Source organism: Plutella xylostella, chromosome 5 (genome assembly GCF_932276165.1).
Source record: "Plutella xylostella chromosome 5, ilPluXylo3.1, whole genome shotgun sequence".
NCBI classification, from domain to species: Eukaryota; Metazoa; Arthropoda; class Insecta; order Lepidoptera; family Plutellidae; genus Plutella; species Plutella xylostella.
In genome coordinates, this window is record NC_063985.1 from 7,588,149 (window position 1) to 7,610,357 (window position 22,209).

Genomic DNA, 22,209 nt, shown 5'->3' on the forward strand with positions numbered 1-22,209 from the left:
TTGGAATTGGTTGCACAGGCACATTAACCTTTCTAAGCGATACATCATATTATCTTTCTCAAGCAATATAAAATAGTAAGTAGGTTACATAATAACAAGCCAAACAAATACTGAATCATGTAGGTACGCAATTTTTTTAACCAATCCCTTTCTAGTTTCTTTTTTAAGTTTCATTATAAAATGTAACTTATTGGATAGGTAGTTTAAACAAATTGGTCGTATCTTATCGAATGTTTGAAGAGCGGATCGCTGCGAGCTGCCTCTAGAGTCTCTTTCGTGTTATTTATAAAAGAGCTATTTATTCAACTGTAGAGCAAGCTGACCTGGATACTCTGCCAACGTGTCATTTGATTATGGAGTATATAAGGCGGCTTATAAACGGGTCTACTGACCCGAAACTTTTAACTATACTATATTAGATAAAAATAAAAACTGTGTATAGTTGCATTAAAGTACAAGAAGAAATAAATGCCAGCTAAAGAGCCAATTTTAGAAAGGAGAAACTTCGCCTTACTGTCGACAAAATAAATGAAAAGCTATTTATCAAGCTTCGAAAGGTAACAAAAAGTTGAACTATAAGGTACAAGGCACGAGCACTTGTGGATTCAGTCAGCGTCAAACACCCAACATGGCTGATATATTCAGATGGAGAAAAACTGGCTTAGTGTAACAAGATGTTCCAGGAATGATGCACATGATCTAAGATGAACAGAAATACGTACAGATTCAGATAGCGCGGGAGAAGGGTATATTGATGATGTACTAATGGGCTGGTCGTTAGTCATTGGGTGTAGGCGAGAGGAAAGCTGCCCAAATGGTGTCGCCTGACAAGAAACATTCGTTGTTCAACTTATCGGTAGAATCTTAAAGTTAATTATGTATGCCGATCTTCTCTTTCATTGCAGCCCATAAACATTTTTTTAAATAAATATTATAACAGAATTTAAAATCAGTTTTATTAATCAGTTAACCTACAGGTACATATACTATACCTAAGGTAATGTAAATGCATATTTCTTTAGAGAGTAAAGTCTACAGCCTAAAACTAAACCTTAAAGGTAGTGTGTAAATAATATATGCGGATATATTACATACTATGTTGTAGTTTCTGTCTATACACAATGCTAAGGGTTCTCGACCTTCAGCTACACGAGCAGCGGCGGGCCGGCACGTACGTAATACAGAAAAACCTTCCTCCATTATCACACCTTAATGGATTCCAGCCACTAAATTGATCCGCACCGTACGCCCATCGGCGATGATTGAGGTCTGTTGCCAATCTAGCAGCTCACAGCTTGTTAACAATGCCAGCTCCGTGTGTGATAAATGGCGAGTTTCTATCAAACAGACTGATCAGTCGGATGCAAATCGTTTACGCGGCATGAGGCTCGGGTTAGAGGTTGATTGATGACAGTAAAACTGCATGCTGACTGTGAATATTGATTTAAACGAACCATTTCATTGGCGAATGGTTATGCTGAAAATTGTTCAGCGGTTTTCATAGTAAACATGAAACGAATCTACGAATAATGGTTTTTGTAATTAAGGGATTTTATTCATGTCACGATCGCATTATATCTGCATACGTACACGTATTACATATAGAAATCCCGACATCGTTCCACCTTTTTCACCTTAGCGACCCACGATCACACCCCCGGATTAAAAACTGCTCGCGTGATGCATCCGCCCATGAAATTAAATTTATTTAGGCTCCTCTCCTCATCACACGCGTGTCAACATTATTTACATTGAGAATACTTTCGAGAAGGACTCGGGCCCATATTTATATAGCGCCGCCGTCGACTGTTTATTGAAATATTTCATTGTTAATTCTATAAACGACGTCTTCCAATTCGAGGGGATCCCAATGACAATCCATGAATAGAGCTTTAATAGTATTTATTAAAATAACAATAACTATTCCGGGACTGTTTTGTTTAGTTCTATTCTTGCCCTACCTGGTACTGGGAGACGTATAAAAAATATTTACTGATGATATAATGGCCCGGATGGGATGGATAAGCTTGGCAGTGTAGCAGTTTACACGTAGCCCCGAGATATATGAGGAGCTGATAAAGTTGGCATAGGTCGGAGAAAACACAAGATCGTCCTTCAGATAACGTTTAGAGATAACTCAACAAAACCGGAAACAGCAACGTGACAATTTACAGACGAGAGACAAACAGTTTTATCGAAAGCTCCACAGTAAACAGAGATATTTGCAATGGGAGAGAATGTTAAAAATATAGCCAAGGTAGTTATCTACGGCGGTTGGCAAAGAAATAAAGTCTAGACACGTAATTGAACACTTCACAGGGTATCGAGTGACTTGAAGATTTTTTTGTGTATTTTTTTAATATTTTTCACCCACCGCATTTCTAGCCACGAAACTCAATCTGTGGGCGGGGGATCCCCTTACAGCGGATGCTGGCTGGCGACGTGTAACACTGCTCTACTTTTTCTGTGTCAATTATTTCATGGCTAATTTAATAAATGAGACTCAGATATTTTACAATTTATCTTTAAAATTGTGAAAATAATTGTAGATTTTTATGTAAACAAAAGTAGTGTTTGTTAGGTACATTGCGTACTCACTTGTTGATTGAACTATTCTGTCTGAAAATCGATTCCTTTATATTTGAGTCTATGGTTTCCCCGTTAGTTGGTCCGCAGGTCAGTCGCCGGTGAGCCTGAGCTTATGCCGCGCTTGTAGATTATATCTGAGCTCCATAAAACAGCGCTGTCGTTCGACTCCGCCCCAAATCGACGTTCGCTCCTGGCCACTAGCAACCACCTCGCAAACACATTGTTATCACCCCGTGCTGGTTAAGAAAATAATGAGCAATGCACCAACGGCCTTTTGGCGGCTCTTTCTGTATTATTTTCAGTCATATTTTATGGTCGGATTTAAGAGATATTAATAATAAAATACCAATGTGTTTTTGAGAAATACAATACATCTCACGTACCTATGTATCTTGAGTTCTATATTATATTCTTTAAAACTGATTTTACTAACACACATGTAAGTACCTATCCAGAGAAGAAAATAAGTAAAACAGCCAGTACTTCTTTCGTTTTATTGTTACTACCTATGTCATAAATGTTCCAAACACGTTTTACTTTAGCACCGATTTGTCGCCAGTACAACCATTCGATTACGGGCAAGTGGGCGAGGAGATGCGATATTCGACAGCGTCCATAAAGTGGACAAATAAAATTTGAATGTATTCGGGTATTTCTTAAAAAAAACAAAAAAAAAATATTTTTTTAAAACTTTTTTTTTATTTTTTTTTATTATTGTTATTGGAAAGTGTATTGAAAATAATGAATTTTAATATCTTCAATCAAGCTTAACAGGCTTTGCAAGGGGTAGAAAATGAGGTGTGAAAGTATGGTTGTGACAAATTAAATTCCTTGTTTAAAATTCGAAATTATGACTGATGGCGTAAATCTCATTTTCAATATTCCAAATCAAAGTTTTCACAGAAATAAAATTAAAGTTTGTGCCTTCAGAATAACTATATTTTTTATTTATTTGGTAGTTACGTCACATCCATGTTCGACATGGATGTGACATGTTAAAAAATGTCACGACCATGGCCTCAGAAAGCTATGGCTGTGACTGCCATGGTTGTGACATTTTCGCACCGTGCCTGACATTATTTTAAAATTCGTCATTATTTTTGCAATTTGTTACTTTTATCTGTAAGTACATTGTTTAAGTTATAAATTACGAAAAACAAACTGACAATACAGTTGAGCTTACCTTATATAACTTGAACACGGTCTGGACAGGTTCAGAGTGTTAATTTATAAAATAAAACATAAAAAAATTTATTCATTTACACTCCACCATTCATGCCGGCCAAGAAAGGGTAGGTCATACAGTGTTGATATAGCAGAAAAATATATAGTTATAGCAGATACGTATCGCAAACTTCTACCCTTTTTTCAAGTGTAAATATTTCGAGCCACGGCTTTGACAAAAAAACATCAGACAAACTTTACGAAAGGTTTTGGTTTAAACTTACTTAGCTAAACAACATGAAATATATGTATTGTGATAAGTTAATTGCATATAAAATTATTATATAATGATTTTTTGTCTAAAAAAGCACCAATTAATTCCAGAAAAATATTTTGTTGAGTAATTCGGTGAGCGGACATCGCACGGCTGTGACATTTTGGGGGGGATATTGATATCTATAAATACAAGGCTTATGTATTTTAATGCATAATTAACTTGCCTGTACAATAAAAAATATGATTTACTTTTTTAATTCATACCTAACAACTATGAGTGCTTCCAGCTACCCGATTCTTACGTAAGACAGTATTTTTTATAAGAATAAGAAATACCCATATTCGCGATACATAATGAAGCAAGAGCGATAAAATATTGGTCCCAGCGTGTCGCAGTCCAGTACACGTTATAGGCGTCGCGTTATTGGCCGAGCTCCATGGAATCCCAATAAATGTCATCTGAAATATATGACAGCAGATAACCGCTCGATGGAGACAACAGATAAAGCTCGCGCTTACTGCGGCCCGGAGACTCCACAAGCTCCGTGAAGTGAAACAAGAGATGCGATGTTAATTTCATGTTTATGAAAGCTATAACTCGACACTCGACTCGACCCGCATGTTTGTGTAGCGCTGCCTTGACGGTTGCGCAAGCTTTCATGGTCGATTTTTCAACTAAAGTCCCGTTGCAAGGATATTCGTTTTGTTTATTCAAATTCTAATTTTTAAGCAAGAACAATAGGCACATGGTCCTTCGGAGAGGACAATGATGGAGTGCAGCGAGCGGCCGCAGGTTGCTCGAATAATAGTGGAGGAACAAAAAGAAGCTTATTGTGAGGCGCGTCACGCGGCTAAGCCTTATTACCTGCGCCGGCGCATGTCCCTTGTAAATCTGTCACTTCGGCTTACTCTGCCCCAGTAGACAAATGAAGAGCACTGAGCTTTTAAGTTATGATTTTCTTAATTAGCTTTGGTCTGTGAGATTTGATTAGTATTTAACGGGTTTATTAGAGGAATCCTGGGATAAAAGTAGGTACATACTAAATATGTCATTGAGGGTGAAGCTTAAATCTTTTTTAAAGTGAGTCATTAACAGAATCTAAACAAATAACTAGTAGGAACTTTGTATTGGGCAAGTGTACATATTAGAATGATGGACATAATGAGTCCTCCGCCGGTGATAACCACTCGTACACAACATCTTATCTAATAATGAATCGATACGAACTTTCAACAGCCATCCATCATCCAAGAACAATAAATCATTCGGAAAAAAAAACGTAACATGCAACAGAACTAAAGCCAAAATAGACCATTTCCAGAGATTTCCAGGTACCTTACCTACAGTCTGATAAGGAAGGCCAAGTTGGCTGGCATTATTTAAGGGACATGTTGTAAATCTGTCGGGCTTTATGCAGGCATTTTTGTGTTTCTCAGAATGGCACTCAACATTGGAGCAGTTTTTGTCGACTTTACTTTCAATGTGTATGGATGAATTCTAAATTCAAAAGATTGTATTTTTTTTCCTAATCTTGACTTAGAGAGACACTTTATTTTGGCAGATGTAATTGGCGTTAAATCTGATTACCACAGAATAAGGTGACGATGACTATAAAAATGCAGCTCACGTTTATTTCAGGGTTTTAGATAGAGCGTAGCTGAGTTGAAAATGTTGAAAGGGTTTTCAGAGTTAACAAATAATTGAATAAAATCTATATCAGACAGAGGTAAATAAAAGTTGCAGTGCAATGTTAGCATATAGGTATTCTACATTTAACATATCTAGGATATGGAATGGAAGGTAGCTATTTCAGTTTGTCATATTGTTAATTTGGGTTTAATAGGTAAGTTACAGAAGACGGAGAAAGGTGGTTTTGCCGGCATATATAATATACATAGTAAGTACATACATACACGGTAATAGGTATATTGGCTTGGATTAATTCCCTGATCCTAGAATACGCCAATACCTATACTGTTTTATTTATTTGCTCTAACTGAACTAGGTAATATCAACAACAAAAAATCCATAGCGATTTCTAGTTTCAAGTTTAGATAGCGCCTGACTAAAATTAATATTATAGGTAGGTTACCTAGTTAGATTTTGAGAAATCTGTGAGTTTCAGTTACTTACAGGCCATAGGCACATTAGATAAGAAGAAACGTAGTTATAAGTACATATACTGCAGATGTTGTAAAAATTAAACTTTGACTTCGGTTACGCAGATAGACTCTGAAAATTATTAACGTACCTATTTAGACTAGGTAGGTATGATGTATGTACAAATTTCCCCCATATCGCGAACTTGTTGTAACAACGATTTTCCGTATACTTCGTTTTGAGTTCGCGATAACCCCACGGCTCCCGCTCAATACATAACCTATAACCTAATCCTAATAGAGAACATTGTTTTTACTTAATTAATGTAGTAACTAGTAAGTAGGTGTAGGATTTATTAACCGTAAATTTACTCTAAATATTACGTACCTACATTATAAAACTTACCCAGAAGTCTCCACACCTCGGCGCTACTCAGGTAAACATTGAGGTGGGCCACGCAGGCCGGCACCAGAAACATAAACACAAACCACCTCATCTTAGTTCCTTCAAATTCACTCAAATAAACAATCGAACCCTTAGTTCCCAACTTGTACCAAATACAAACTAGCGTTTGTTTCACATTTTCAACCACCGTCCAACGAAAACGATTTTGTTCTCACCGGCAAGATCACACATCAGAAGAAAAATTTATTCACAATTAGATCGATCCGGACCTCTTTATTAGAAAGCGATAGGTTATTTAGCGTAAAGTTTATTGATATTCAAACTGTTTACTTCAATTTAAATCGCGATTACTGTTGATAAACAATGAACCTTGCAACGTTACTTCGTCACACCGAGCGACACGTCCTCACCCGTGCGCATTTGCCGTCAAACTGTTTCTCAATATTTTCGCCGCTCAGAATGGCGTTGCAATCGCCTCTGCTGACAGTCCGAGCCGTTTGAAATAGTTCGTAAAATGTTTCATAGATGTCACTACTAGTACAGTAAAATGAACAAAGTTAAGTTAGTAAACCCATTGATTGGAAGTTTTTTTGATTGGTAGGTATGTAAGTATGCTAAGCATGCTATTTCATATGAAAGACCTACACTACGTATTTTTACCTATCGCTTATGAATAGGAAAAATATATTTAAGTACTTTAGTTTTAATTAATTATCATCCATAGCTACCAAAAACCGACGACTGCAAGATAACTAAATAGTACCTATTAATTGGCTTTTTGTTGTCTTTTATTTTTGTATAAATGTAGGGTAACGTAACGTACCTAGGGACATTTTCGACTACCCCAACTTTGAATGAAGCTATCGCAGCGTACCATTAAGATATTAATGTGAAATTTTCTTTATTCGGTTGGATATATAGTTAATCTATTATCACTAGTATTTGTGCTAAAGCTTTAGTGTGGCCAGATTTTATTAAATTAAGATAAAAGTAAAAATTCTTGTTTTGACCCAAGGTACGTTACACGTTTGTACCTTGGGACACTGTTTTCTACAGCTTTGTACTATGGAAAATGCAAACTTCTAAATAACGCCTTATATCTCTGTTCTTATTGATTTATTGCATCTCTCTTCTGTCTAGTTTCACTCTGACACTAATAAGAACAGAGATATAAGGCGTTATTTAGATGTTTGCATTTTCCATTGTACAAAGCCATAGAAAACAGTGTCCCAAGGTACAAATTTAATCGTGTCCCAAGGTACAAAAAAGCAATATTTAACCAAAATTTAAATATCTTTATTTTTAATTAATAGGAATCTTTCAGATAATTGCCATGTCATAAAATTAAATAACTGAAAAGTTATACGTGACATCCATGTCTTTATTTTGAGCATGCCTCAATGAGATAAAGCAACACAAAAAACTATACAAAAGCTACTTTTGACTCCAAAAAACTTCATATTGTCTTCACCACACACTCGATGCTATGGTATGATCACGAGACACACTAGTTTTGCCAAACGAGTAAAATACTATGCCTAGGGTAGAATTTTAATGTGTTTATTTAGCCGGTTTTTAAAATACAATCAATGTCCCGAGGTACAAGCGTCCCAAGGTACGTTACGTTACCCTACTGATTTAGCTGTAAGTTTTCCTAATAAAGTAAAATAAAATAAAATAGTATAGAGGCCTCCTCTCAAGAGAATACTATTATCACTTTCCTGTAACTACCTAAGAAGGGTACGAGCATAGAAATACCAGCCCTGCTGGCTGCAAGTCCCGCAACAACTGCTGCCGAATTTCACTACTTTTTATCCAGTAGGTAGTCTTGTCAACTAACGTGGACGACATTTTTGTAGTCCTTGATGTCCAAATCAAACAATCGAAGCTACGATAGGTACCTAAGTACCTATACCTACTTTAGGGTTAATAACAGTCGGATTAGACCCCCTGACGTTTGTAGTTCCGTCCTACTGTCACTCAGCTAGGGTTGTTAATCACATTTACCAAGCCGGAATATTCATAATTTCATACCTATACCATAATACTTACCTATTATAATTCATATCTTTCATATTAAGATTATCTTTTATTATTATTACAAATAAAACAGCGATCAATAATATTTAAAATAGACATTTAATATAAAATTTTAATATTTTATGAACATACATACATAAACAGATATAAAAGTCCTTTGGTAAATAATTAATTTAGAAACAACATTGTTACCTACGTACCTTTTAAGGTAGACATATATATTTTTTCCTTACTATTTATTAAGACTATTTTATTACCTGTTCCGAATTCATGTTTAACTGTATAAGGAATAATATCTATTAAAAATTTCTTATATCATCAGTAGGTAACAAATAATTGACTCCAATATGGACTAGAATATACAATAATGGCCGTGGATTAAATAGTACCTAGTTAAAAAGTATATAAGTAGATTATCTTATAAAAAAAGTTACTGTTACATGATATAAAAGCATAATTAAGTAAGTATTCGATAAACTTAGTCGGTGATTATAAAAAAAATGTTATGGCACAGAGGAACTACCTAAGCATGATTGTGCGGAGAGCTCATTTATCTTTGGGCTTTTTCTCCTTCTTGCGCGGAGGGGGCACCGGCGCCTCACCACTCGTGTCCTTCTTAACTGCTTTTTTTACCAATTTTTTTTTGGGCGTCGACTGTGCATCAGATTCCGATGTAACCTCCGAGACGGAGGATTCTATTTGTGAAGCTATTGTAGGTTTTGGCTTGACACCTATCTGAGCAAGCGAGACGGGTCCAGCTGGCGGTGTGTCTAGGTGGACGGGTGTGGCTGCGAGGGTGGCGGACGCCGGGGCGGCGGGGGGCGGCGGCGAGGCGGGCGCGGGGGGCGTGGCGGCGGTCACGGCGGGGGACGCGAGCTCGCTGGCGATGATGCGCTGCGCCAGCGAGGCGGCGTCCTCCAGCTCGGAGTCGGGCGTGGGCAGCGCGGCGGCGGCGGCGCCCGGCGGGGACAGCTGCAGCTTGCCGCGCGGCCGCCGCGACCGCTCCTCTCCCGCTACACAACAACCGGCTTCTTATTCTCTCGTTACTTTATGCGGTTAGTGAGCGGTCACATTAGAGAGCAAGCTCGGTTAGGGCCTGGAACAAGTCGAGGGAACAAGCTACAGGGTTAATTGGAAAAAAATCAAGCGCTGAAAGTTAGGTGTTACAGTTTAGTCAACATCTCAGAAGCTGAACACACATTTCAAGGAGTTCGCTTATAAATTTCGATTGAATTACATGATGATTGATTTTGTTATATCCAATTATCCATACTATTTTCTCGTATCATTGTAACTAGTAATTTTGATCCTTACAATGTGTGACAGAAAAAGTAAAGCGCACTAAAAAGAAAACATGGGGCACGTTCCAAATTCTTCAGTACAGTACAGCATTTGATGAAAAATCGTTCACAGCCAGTTGGATGATTTCTAAATTTTTAGCGTCCCCAAATGACTGCGGAGATTTATCTGGCTGTCCTTGAATTGAGGAAGTTTGTTTCACTCGAAATAGCTCTGGACGAAAGCGGACCAAAACATTCCTAGTTATTGCATTCTGTTGGACGCAACCCAACCTATGAAATATTTTAATGATACTGCTAGTTATTCTTACATAAGCTCACACATCATTATAATTTAAAATTTGTTGTCTTGTTTACATCTTATACCTACTTATTAGATCATCTAGGCACCTTCTATCTAAAGTTGTTTCCTCAACGTCAATCAATTAACATATATAGTTAGAAAATGTACATGAATAGTAATTAATTACATTTGTGCTACTATGCAAAGCGTGATTGATAACAAAATAAAAGTGAAACTACTATGAGAAATGAATGAAGTTGTGTTGCGTCCAAATATAAGTGTTATTACCTTTTCTATCAAAGCCGCGTCTCTTGAGCTGCCTCCTCGGTAGCTGGGTGAAATAACAACGAATTTTGAAACTTATGCTCAACATAAAAACCAAAACATCACAAAACGGCACAAAAGAAAAACAATATGGCACTGTTCTACGGGACAACTGAACTACAAGACTGGAACCAATAATGATGTTGGTTTGGATGTCCAAGTCCAACATATTAAAATACATTATTAGGCCCCAACCCCGTAAAACGTCTAGTCTTAGGTATTAGTACAGTCTAAGAGAAAACTGCAAAATTAACTCAGTGAGTGCAAAGCGCGATGATGTTTGTTGGTGCACTTACTTTTAGCGGCGTCCGATGGTTCTTCTTTGGAGGGAGTGTTAGCTAGCGGCGGACTGTCTGTGGAGCCAGATAGGTCCAGGGTTTTAAGAGGGGTGAGATTGCCCTCAGTAGATTGCACCGGCGTAGCCTCGCCAGCAACCTTAGGGGATGCGGCAGATGCGGCGGCCAGCTCCGGCACAACTTCCTGCAATGGCGTGGCTGGAGTAGCCGGTGCCACTACCGGAACGGTTGGCTCTGTAGCTGTGAGCACTGGAGTAGTAGCTGTTACTACTGGAGGGACTTCAGACACAGGTGTTGTAGAAGCTTCCGGAGTGGATTTTGGTGTGACTGGTGGCGTCGGAGGTACCACTGGGGGTTCAGCATTTTTAGTTGGTGCTGCTTTTACTAGATCCGATACAGTAGCTGGGAGTGATGCCGGATCGATCAGCGATGCAACTTCAGTACCTGTGGCTGATGCTTCAACTGCAGATGGAGGTGGAACTTCCACTGGAGCTGCCACTGGTGCTGGGACTTCTACTGAAGCTGGGACTTCCACTGGAGTTGCGGCTGCCACTGGAGCTGGAGCTACCACTGGTGCTGGGGCATCCACTGTAGCTGGGGCTGCCACTACAGCTGGGACTTCCACTTGGGCTGGAGCTGGCACTGGTTCCGGGGCTGCTACTGGAGCTGGGACTTCCACTGGAGCCGTAGCTACCACTGGAGCGGGGGCTGCCACTGGTGCTGGTTCTTTTGGTGGAGATGGTTGTTTGACAGCTGGTGAAGGTGCTGCAATTGGGGTGTTTTCTTTTAGTGGAGACGGCGCTTTTGGCGGTGGGGATGGTTCCTTAGCTTTTGGCGCTTGGTTGAGTGTCTGCGAGATTTTGGCCCAGATGTTGTCGAAGGAGTCGGCGCCCATGTAGTCGATGTTGCCAGCCTCCCAGCCCTGGCGACGGGTGAGCTCGTCCAGCGCATCTCTCTGAGTTGCCGCTGAACCCACCACCACGCGCGCCAACGTGCCCGCAACGCCCGTCTGCGAAACACATGAAAACATGTATTATTCTTACTGTAACCGTGTGAACTAATTCTATTATTTGTTTATGTTGGTTTTAGTCTTAAAAGAGGGAAGATTTTAAAGGATGTAGGTATTAATTCGTGCGATTAAACATGCAGATAAATATAATAAATACATTCAAGTTATAGCGTTAATAACAAACGTATGCTAAGCACATATAATTTAGTGGATACAGCAGGAAATAAAACAACTGTAAGTCTATTAACAAAGTTCAAACAAAGACCTCCACCAAATTCTTAATGTTTCTGCGTTTATGAAAGTACATACCATTCTGAGTGTCATTGCTTTGTGTTGTAATCTGCCCGAAAAATATATGCGTAACTTACTTGAGTGTCAAGTGCGTCCTCATATATTTCATTGTCATCTTCAGAGTCGGTGGAAGGTAGAGGGGTGTCGGGTGGGGAAGGCGGTGGCGAAGGGGGGAGGCTGTGCCGACACACCTTTCTTCCTCTCGGGTCTATAGTTGGCACGTGTCTCAAGTAAAACCCATCATACGGATGTCTTGGTCTAAATTCATCTAAGTCCATATTTTTCTCAGTCAAACTCTCATTTTCAAATCCATTGGTGATACAAAATAGATCAATTGGATTAACTTTTTTAATACTAGAGTTGAGGCTCTTTTTGATGTTCATTTGGACATCGTCTTCAGTGTGAACATGATATATTTGTTGCGTGGGGTGGTGGTGCTCTATGCAGGTATCTGCAACGCGCGATTGTGGAATGTCTATTGAATGTTGGTGAATGTTTACCTGTTTATTATATGGCCAAGAATGATCGTCGTAGTAACTTTGATGACTTTGTTGGTGCTGATGATGCTGATTTTGATTACTCCGATGACTTTGTTCAGATGTGTTATCGGAATAGTCTGGTTGATGATGTGAATGATGGTGCTCATAGTGTGCATCGTGATGATGATGCTCATGATGCTGGTGTGGCGTTGGGAAATTGTGCGAATTATGTGAGTGTGATGATTCCAGATATTGCTGCTGCGGTGCAAATTCTGAAGCATAATCTCTCAACTCTTCCATAAATATTACTCTTTCTTCCTCAGTCTTCAGATCTTGAGTAAGCGTTTGATTCCCTTCATACAATTTCCATGGATCTATATATTCAGAAAAATCTGTCTGGTTTTGTTCTTTTTCCTGTTGAGATTCATCATAGTTCATGTGATGCCAAGGGAACTCAGAGTAGGGGTTGACTTCCGGTACATAGTAGTGAGTGTGTGGTGGGGGCGGGGGGTCCGTCCAAACTTCCGCCTCTTCCTACCGGTTGAAGGGACAAAACAACTCAGTGGATGCATGCGACTCTTCACAAGAACTAAGCTTTATACACTTTAACACTGTATTTTAGAATATTCATTAACGTTTTAAATAACCCACATGTAACAGTGCTAAAAGCTTTGTTCAATTAAAAAACACTGATAGAATTTTGATCATTAAATAAACATACTCTTCTTTACATAAATAAAATATGCTATCTGCATAAAAAAGAACCACATTAATAATTATGTTTATGACTCTTGCAAAATTAGTTGTAGTTATTGTATGTTCATTTATTAATCGCGTGAGTTTCACCAAAATACCAACACCATCTAACTACACAAAAACATTTTAAATTACACGTGCAGCAAGCTTCTTTAATACAATGTATAGCATGTTAGACTACTGTTAGTATTTTGGAGAAATAATCAGATTGTGCAAATAGGGGAAAACAGTGCAATTGTTTAAAATCAGTGCAGCAGGTTATAAAGAGTGCACAAGCCAGAGCGCAAGCGATCTTTCGTATATCATCAAATCATCATACATTTGATAAGAACGAAACTAGTTGCTGTTATTTATTTACACTGGGTTACATACAAAAAGAAGAGAAACTATGCACAGAAATAACATGTAAAATACAATAGTGTTTCAATCTCACCTCTGTATTCAAGGAATCCTTATTAGAAGGCTTGGAAAACATGGTTAAGTGTTCAGTTCAGCTATACTCAGACTAATGGATCAATTTACTGGCCTCTCTAGAGTTGTCACAGGCCACTCTTGCGGTAGACTTGTGGTGCAGATATCAGATATTCAGTTGACAGACCACAAGATAATATACCTGACACCAATGTGCAATATGACCCTAGTACCTACTTATAACTTGGTTTGTATATCATTGATATACCTTCTCATTGTTTATAAAAAAATATATCAGTTGGTACATATGAGATTTCGTAACTCACCATGGCTACATCTAGTTGAGGGTGGACGGAGGTGACGAAGATGGTCCACCAGAGCTGCAGGAATTGCTGGAGGTGTCCCGGAGCATCGACAGTGTGCGACTCCCAGTTGTAAGTCTGCAGCCACGGCTTGGCGGCGCCAATGAAGTGGATGATCTTCAGGTTCTGACCGAAGCTGAAAATGTTGTGCAGTAGATATAACTTACTAAGCTTTATGGGAGATTTTATGTAAGTAGGTAAAGTACAGTACTATGTCTGTAAAATTGATGGAACAGTATCTTGAAATTCATCGTAAGTTAGAAAAAAAACTCAGTTACGAAACAGGTTACGGTTACGAAGCAGGAATATACCTACATAGTTTCGTAACTATAATAGTAGGCAATCTCTAGTTACCAACGTTGGGTTAGGTAGGTATCTGTTCTGTAAAAAAATTATAAATTTAGTAATTCGGTAGGTAGGTACTTACTGTTTCAAAGCTGGCAAGTAAGAGTAAAACGCTGCTGATGTGACATTGTACAGAAAAGGCAGATGCTTCTTGATATCTCCATGTGCCCAATCCGAGAAGAAAGAATTCAGCAAGCCTTGGTCCCCACCTAAAACGAGATTTTTCAATTTTCAATGTTTTTTATAAGTAAAAGATTCTTAGAAGGTAGATATCGACGTAGAAGGTAGGAGGTTAGGCTAACTAAAGTAAACTAGACTTTATATTTGACAACCCTATTTTTAATCAGCCAATAAAGGCGGTTCCTACTTTATAACTGAGATGGCGCATTGTTCCAAGCGGCGGCCTATAAGACGAAATAAGTAGAACGCTGATGCCAACCTCCACTAGGAGTATTCTTTTAAAGAAGAAGAGGTCAGCCTTATCAGCTCTTCCACGCTCCTGGGCGATTATAAAAGGCAATTGAAGGTCTGCTTCGAGAGTCGGTAATTCAGTACACGAATTAAATTACCACCACACACTGTCTAGGCCTGTCTCTGGGTTACAGCCAAGGAAAATGCATAAAATTTACCATCAAAGCTGCCGCGCTCCTTAGCGAACTTGATGAGGGCGTCGAAGGTGTCCTTCGAGGGTGTGAACACGAAGACTCCGGAGTTGAAGCAGTCGGGCCAGCCGACGTCGGGCGCGGCCGACAGCTCCTCTCGCTCGAACAGCTCGTCGCAGTTCTGCACCACCTGGAATGAGATGGAACGGGTTTTCCTAAAAATTTCCAAGTACAAAAATTAAGGTACAGTCAGCTGCATAAGTAGCTATACACTTTTGTACCTTTTCTATCTGAAACTGATACCGCCTATCAAATAATTGATACATTGACGTTTCGTCAGTTTTACAAGGTACAGAAGTATATAGCGACTTATGCAGCTGAACGTACTTGCCTACTTGCAACATTAAAAATAATATTTTTTATCCTTAAAAATTTCTGAGAAAATAAAGTTGTTAAGTGCGGATAGGTCGGTATTTTGATCAATATAAATAACGATAAACGATTGCGACTTTACTGAAACCTTATTTTATTGTAATGTGTGCAACTGCGTGTACTATCTCATGTATAGGTAAGTAGGTACTTTACATACATGCCTATTCCTATTTTAACTGCCTACCTATGTTAGCTAGGTAGTTGCTTAATGTATATTGGATATAGCTTACGGTATAAGAATTAAGATCCTAACATTATTGTTCATACTAAAAGCAGGTGTAAAATATAATAAAATATGAAAGTTATTGTATAATATCCTGTAGGTAAAATTTTATATTGTATAAAACTATAATAATTACTTATATAAATAAATTAGCATTATAATATTGGTTCCGATTTCATTAAATGTATAACTTTATAATATCATATGTAACTAATATCTGCAATAGTTTTGTTTTGGAGTTAAGAACTTCACTCTCAATTCATTAATTAGTAGAATCGTGACATGACTACACCGTTACGATTCACGATCGCAGTTTGGTATTTTGTGCAAGTACCCTAAGTTACAATGTAACAAAACTTTAATAATATTTATTTATTCTCTTCTCTTTTGTTTTTAATGCCTTAATGTAACTAAAAAACTAATAGTACATGTGTAATAAATATTAATAAACAGTGCAACCGCTTAGTAAGTTAAAACAGTTATTGTTATTTAAGTTGTTAGGTCATGTTCATGTTATAAGTTTTTTGTAGGTGCCTAGCCTGGTAAAAACAATCATTTTGAAGTTGTGTGTCGACTCACTTTGTATTTTTTTTGTGTGTCAACTGTATTTATATTTATTTAATAAAGAATTCCAAAAATCAATCAATCAATCAATCACATACTATATTATAACAATATGGAGTAGCTAGAGTGTACCACATTGGGTAGGTAGTGTAGGTACCATGAAAGTCACATACAGACCTACAGTACAGCATAGTACCTACCTACTAGTTTTTGAGCTGGCAGCCATGTAAAGGAAAGTGGCATCGCTATTTTATTTCGGGGAATTATAAAACGAGCGAACAAAAAAAAACTTTGCGACTGATGATGACATACTGTTTTAATAACTTGAGCGGTATGAATTAGAGTAAGCGAAAAATTAACTAAACTGACGACGAATATTGATTTATAATAAAATCCAGAACGAGCTTACAAAAAGTGGATTGTGATAAATCCATTTCAGATTTTCAAATTTTATCCGAGCGACTTAATTACTAAGTGAGCGACTGGAAATACAGAGAGGGCAACTTCAATAATAAGATAGATTCGATTTTTCTAAGTGAGGTTATACTTAGCGAACTACTAAAAAGTTCACTTTGAACAAAGTTTTGTATGCTGCTTTATTCATGATTATTGGTATACGCTTTTTAATGAAAACTACAGATTTTTAAATGCGCGCGAATTCGAATGGGGGCAGGGCGACGAATCGTTGCAGTCAGGTGAGTTGGGCTTGGCCCACTAAGTCCAAGCCCGCACTTATTTACCAGTGACGATGAGTAGTAGGGCTCCTCATACCTGTCAATGTTTCTTAGTATTAATAAGAAGTTTTTTTATAGTTGACTGAAGCGTCTTTTTTAATTTTTTGTTCATTTGATTAAAATAAATGCATGCATATTTTTACGGAGTACCTACATTATTTTATTTAATAACCCTTATATTTCAATAATAAAATTTCTCAACTAATAGAATAGTGTTTCTTCAAATAGTTATTTCATATTATTTTTATTTTTTAAATGTGAGCTCATTATACTCTGCTCATAAGTGTATCTTTGTATTCGAAACACTTCATTTAAGATAAAATGCCGCTCAGTATAAAAAATACATTTGCCAAATATTTAAAAAAATGCAGGACGTAACGTTGACACTCAAACAAATATAAGGTCGCTCAAATATTATGAAGCTGCTCATTTTGTATTTTAAGTAACTCAAATTAATGTTTGTAAGTTGCTGTTCTGTTGATTTCTCGTCACTCGCAGTCAGTCGCTCACTTAGTAATTCTATAACCCAAATTAATTAATTTTGACACTTAGAACTGTAATTTACAGTCACTCGTTTTATTGCTACCCTTTTATTTCTACTCTTTCTTGCTAGGCTGTACAAGTACATCCTACGTACAAAGAAAACTACCACCCTTCCTCATGTCAGTCTTGACGGGAGAAAGTTCTTAATACCCAGTAGTTTGTAGTTTAGTAAGTTTTTGTACCTAAATAAAATAGAAGGAAATCCCACGAAAGTACAAAACCTAAAAATAAAAAATTCAACCTTCATACAATAGGTAGCTATAATTTATATCAATATGTAGTAGGTAAGTACCTACTTACTTAGGTAGTTATGAAGTTTATTACAATTTACTCAGTAACCTACTAATAACAGATAACAGATAAAAATGAGAATTATTCAATGAATCTCACTTTTGTTTACTTAATTACCGAGCCATACAATAAATAAATGGTGAATATAGATGTTGTGATTTTTTTATTGCATAATAACATGATAGATTGATAAGTAGGTAGATAATTACAAACAAAAACTGAATTATTTAACTCACTCACTATAGTATCACTCATAGGCCCAATAAAATACTCAAGTACTTATAGGCCCAGTAAAATATTTCCAAAATAGGTATGGGCGCATAATAACGGTTTCCCGTAATACCGGTATTACTGTTTTAGGTATGCTCCTAATTATTAAGTTTCTCGGGTGACAAAATAATTGTTAATTGACCTATAATTGTAACAATTTCTTTAGTTTCGACGACTTAAAAGTTTGCTTTCTAATATATTTTTAAAAAGTCTTGAAAATTTGGAAGATGTCCAATTCGGACGGAAAAGAAAAAAGTCGGTCATGGTTGACATGAAACTTATCTAGATCTACGCGTGCCCGGATAAACTGATGTAATGGCTTTATCAGTAAACAATAATAGGAATAATAGTTTACGATCTTCATAAAACCTGATAAAATGATTCATTTATAGTAGGTAGTTATTATTCTTTGTTTAATGTTTATAGAGTGAAAAAAAAATCATTCTTTTTAAAATTATCCTAGGTGGGGGTGATGCACCTACAAAATAAATAAAAAACTTAATTTTAGATTTTTCATGTAATAAATATAATAATGGACTAACTAACCAAAGTAGGTAAGTAAATAATTTATTATAAGTACTCAAATAAAATAAAAATAAACTTACCAACGCATCAGCATCAAGAAAAACGCATTTTTCAAACTGAGTGAGTCCCCAGCAATGAATTTTCGTGAACGTGATACCCAGTTCGGGTCTTTGCAAGAGAGCTAGGTGAGCCGCATCACGAGAGTCCAACACATCCACGATGATGACGTCAGCAAATACAGCTCGAAGACGTTCTCTATAAATTAACAACATGGGTAAATACAATGAAATCCATAAATTCATTGTATTTCAATAATTATTTAATTGTAATTTATATATTTAAATGTATTACTTATAGTTGTATAATAATTTAATTGTACATAATATAATAAAAAGGTTTTTGTTATTATGTTTATGACATGCACGTAATAAATATGTATCGGCAATCTCGGAATACAGCTTTAAAACTTATAATTGGGAACGCACCTCATAGCATCAGTTACTGATGGTGTTATAAGAACTACTGCGGAGTATACTGATCCAGCTCGCTGTAAGGAATGTGCCAACACAAGGGCTCCCAGAGCGTATGAATCGTTTGTCGCCAGCGTTACCCATGATCGATCTGTAAATAATAAAGAATCTTCGTTAATTTATGAGACAATGTCATTTTGAGATAAGTAAGTACGTATTAAGTAATTAGTATCTTATTAAAATAAACTAAGAAAAAGTATAGACTGTGCGGTGTGCGATGCGTTAATTTGACATGAGTAACGCCTACTTTAAATGTAAATGACGACTGGAAATCCAAACACCATCCTAAATTACACATTGCCAGGCTGCCAACATCGTAAATATCCAAAATATCACTACATTCCGCAGATCTTCGTCAACGACAAGGAATAGAACATCTACTTACTTTAATATAAGTACTTAAGTATAATTTAATGATGTAGATTTATGAATCGCAATAATTTATTGATACAAGTTTAAAATATTTACAACTCTGTCCAAATTATTCCAAAACCATAAAATAAATAATATAATGTAAAAAATTGTATTTTTAATGCTTAGTCTGTATTCTGGAATTTATTCAGAGAATACATAGGTGCGTAGGTACACAAGCGGACAACGCAGTATTTTTTGGCACATGTTATGTTATTGGCGTGGCGCTTGTTACATTTACGCCGATATTAATTTATAGCACGTGTTTTAGTAATGTATAAAAACACCAAATGATGTTTATCCCTCCATTGGTTTTTAAATGTATAAATAAATTAAAAATATTCCAACTTTTCCCAATTGAACCTATTCTATCCTAGCTATAATATTTGTATAATGTACAGTCCAATGGCATGGTAGACATGAACAAACACTCTCTCTCGAAAGCTGCTCGAGGCGTGGGCAATCTCGTGTGTCTGTGAATTAGACAAGTGTCCGCACATTCTGTCCGGAAATAGCACTGCGCAAATAAAATTTAAAATAAAGCTACTGGATAGCGTCAGATCATGATGACGATATTTCCTATAATATACAGCAACAGCCAGCAACTATTGATAGAGATATAATCTTCAATCTGGATATTTCATTAATCTAAATGGCGTTGTTAGGATGTTGAATATTTTATGCCGCAAAATCACATCAACATCCGTTAAACGCAGATCACTTTTTACGACGTTCCAAACTATTTTAAATTTCAGTGTTCAGGAAATGCAATTAAATGCGAGGTCACATTTTGTCATGGATAATTTGAATAGCTAGATGAGTTTGACACAGGAATAGCTGCAATAAATCTCGAGATATAAACCCGAATGCAGATAATCCTTGTTCTTGATTATGTATCCTAACTGGAAAACAGGATCAGGGCGTCACAGGGAGAGCAATGGCCCCTGTGGTTTCTATTTAGGTGCGGCCGGTCTGCCGCCACGGGATGGAACCACGCGGGCACTCGACCGCTAAACTGAATAAAAGGAATGTACCAGCATAACTTAAGAGACAATAGTGTCTAGAGACTGCTATAATATTTGTTGTTTAATTATTTGTTTGTGGCTGGTGTGAATGCATGTTTATGCTAAAACCATTATATGTACCTACCTGTATGTATTGTTTGGATCAGTTACTTTGTTTATAAATTTCCAACAAGAACTTCATAAGCATGATCAGAATTGTGAACACAGCTACATTTTTTTAAATCTAACGAGAAAATTAAACGTTATTATTGTAAATGTAATTTTATGGTAATGAATTATTATGAATGGCGCCTTGTATTAGCCACAATCAGGTCGGATGAACCTTTGTGGCTGGTGTCAAGTATCGTAATGATATCAAACCAACCACATGCGGGGTAAACCAACATGAAATTAAATAATGTAGATGTGGATATTGAAATAGGTACCTACTACCCTTAACACAGGCAGGTAAATACATCTACCCAAATATTCTCAACAAAAAAGTATTATGAAGGTACCTAATTAATTAAGTAAGTATCTAATACTTTTGTAAGGTATGAATGATTGTTAAAACGAGCATACATAGCCACATACACTGATCAATAAAACACTGTTGATAACACCGAAGAAGTTCTAATAAATATAGTTTTTGTGACGACAAGAGTAACAATGATAAAAAGATAAACTAAGATATAACGTAAACATGCATGTAATATGCACAGCAAATTAACATAAAAATAAAGTCAAGGTTATTCTGATACTATGAATATTTATAAAGAATTATCCCATTTTACAATACTTAATTAGCACATACGTATGCTTTATATATACGGTTTATTATTTTACCTTTATATGCACAGTGCCTAGATATAATACTTGTGAAATTATGGTAACGTAAAAAACAATTACCTAGTACAAAAAATTATCTTTAATTTTGCGGTATTTTTTAGTTTAATTACAATCATAGTAAGCGAACAAATATTAATGGAAAAATAAAATTTTATATAATTAAGTATCGACTAATAATGTAGGTAATAAATATAAGTAGGCCTATTTTTTAATAATGAAATTTGAAACTACCCTAAATTTCGTGAATATAGTAGATAACCTTTGCTAGTCTCAATGTTAAATCAGAACGTTTTTTTCAGCCAGTATTTAATTAAGAGAAAAATTGATTCTGTTTATTAAAAGTAACAGCTGAAATATATATTTTTTCGATTAAATTAGTGACTATTGTTTGGTACTTACTTGACATTTTGAAACCGGTTTTATAGTTTATACTATTGCCTGCTGATCTTGACAGTTTGTCACTTCGGCTATCTCGCGCCCTACGCGCGATTCTCACTACCTACCGCGCACCACTGCTCGCGGTCTGATGTGTGAGCGAGACCCCCTCGTCGCCTCGTCTTTATCGCACACCGACATCACATCACAACAGCGCCACGCAAATCGGCGCAGTTGTGTAGAACATTGTTCTCAAATCTTATTAATAGTACCAAATTTAATAGAAGTGCTTTATTATGTAAAAAAACGAGATTAGAGCAACTTTAACTAATATTAAAATATATATTTACGTGATCAGAATTTTATTGTGAGTGGCAATTATGATTTTAAGACTGGCAACACTAGTAAACAGCTGTAGGTGAGGATC

The 22,209-nt window shown here is 36.7% G+C and overlaps 2 protein-coding genes across 9 annotated transcripts in view; both read right to left on the reverse strand.

Annotated features, from left to right (window-relative positions):
* LOC105391259 (tyrosine-protein kinase Drl) overlaps positions 1–6,957 on the reverse strand; it is a 33,228-nt gene extending 26,271 nt beyond the window's left edge. The window contains exon 1 of the mRNA XM_038113059.2: positions 6,536–6,957. Within this exon, the coding sequence (XP_037968987.1) occupies positions 6,536–6,626 (91 nt within the window). The 5' untranslated portion in view covers positions 6,627–6,957. The remainder of the gene's footprint in view (positions 1–6,535) is intronic.
* Positions 6,958–8,770: 1,813 nt separating this feature from the next.
* LOC119692419 (glycogenin-1) lies at positions 8,771–21,978 on the reverse strand. Of its 8 annotated transcripts, none has more exons than XM_048633382.1 (10): positions 21,807–21,978; positions 19,099–19,234; positions 18,694–18,868; positions 15,059–15,221; positions 14,512–14,638; positions 14,049–14,220; positions 12,577–13,089; positions 11,221–11,785; positions 10,445–10,487; positions 9,447–9,588 (listed from the first exon to the last, which is right to left on the reverse strand). In XM_048633382.1, the coding sequence occupies exons 1-9, from the start codon at positions 21,811–21,813 to the stop codon at positions 10,453–10,455; spliced, it is 1,893 nt and encodes a 630-aa protein (XP_048489339.1). In that variant the 5' UTR covers positions 21,814–21,978; the 3' UTR covers positions 9,447–9,588; positions 10,445–10,452. The 8 variants fall into 8 exon arrangements, with proteins under 8 accessions (XP_048489334.1, XP_037968975.2, XP_048489339.1 ...); XM_048633378.1 differs by having other exon boundaries at positions 10,777–11,785; XM_048633381.1 differs by having other exon boundaries at positions 9,461–9,671.
* Positions 21,979–22,209: the final 231 nt, after the last annotated feature.

Bases quoted from the DNA above. Each gene is read 5' to 3' on its own strand.
- LOC119692419 (XM_048633377.1), bottom strand. The intron at 14,639-15,058 runs GTAAATTTTATG...ATCTCGTTTTAG, and splicing joins GGAGCGCGGCAGCTTTGATG to GTGGGGACCAAGGCTTGCTG. The intron at 9,589-10,776 runs GTAAGTGCACCA...GTTGTTGTGTAG, and splicing joins ACCATCGGACGCCGCTAAAA to CGGGAGAGGAGCGGTCGCGG.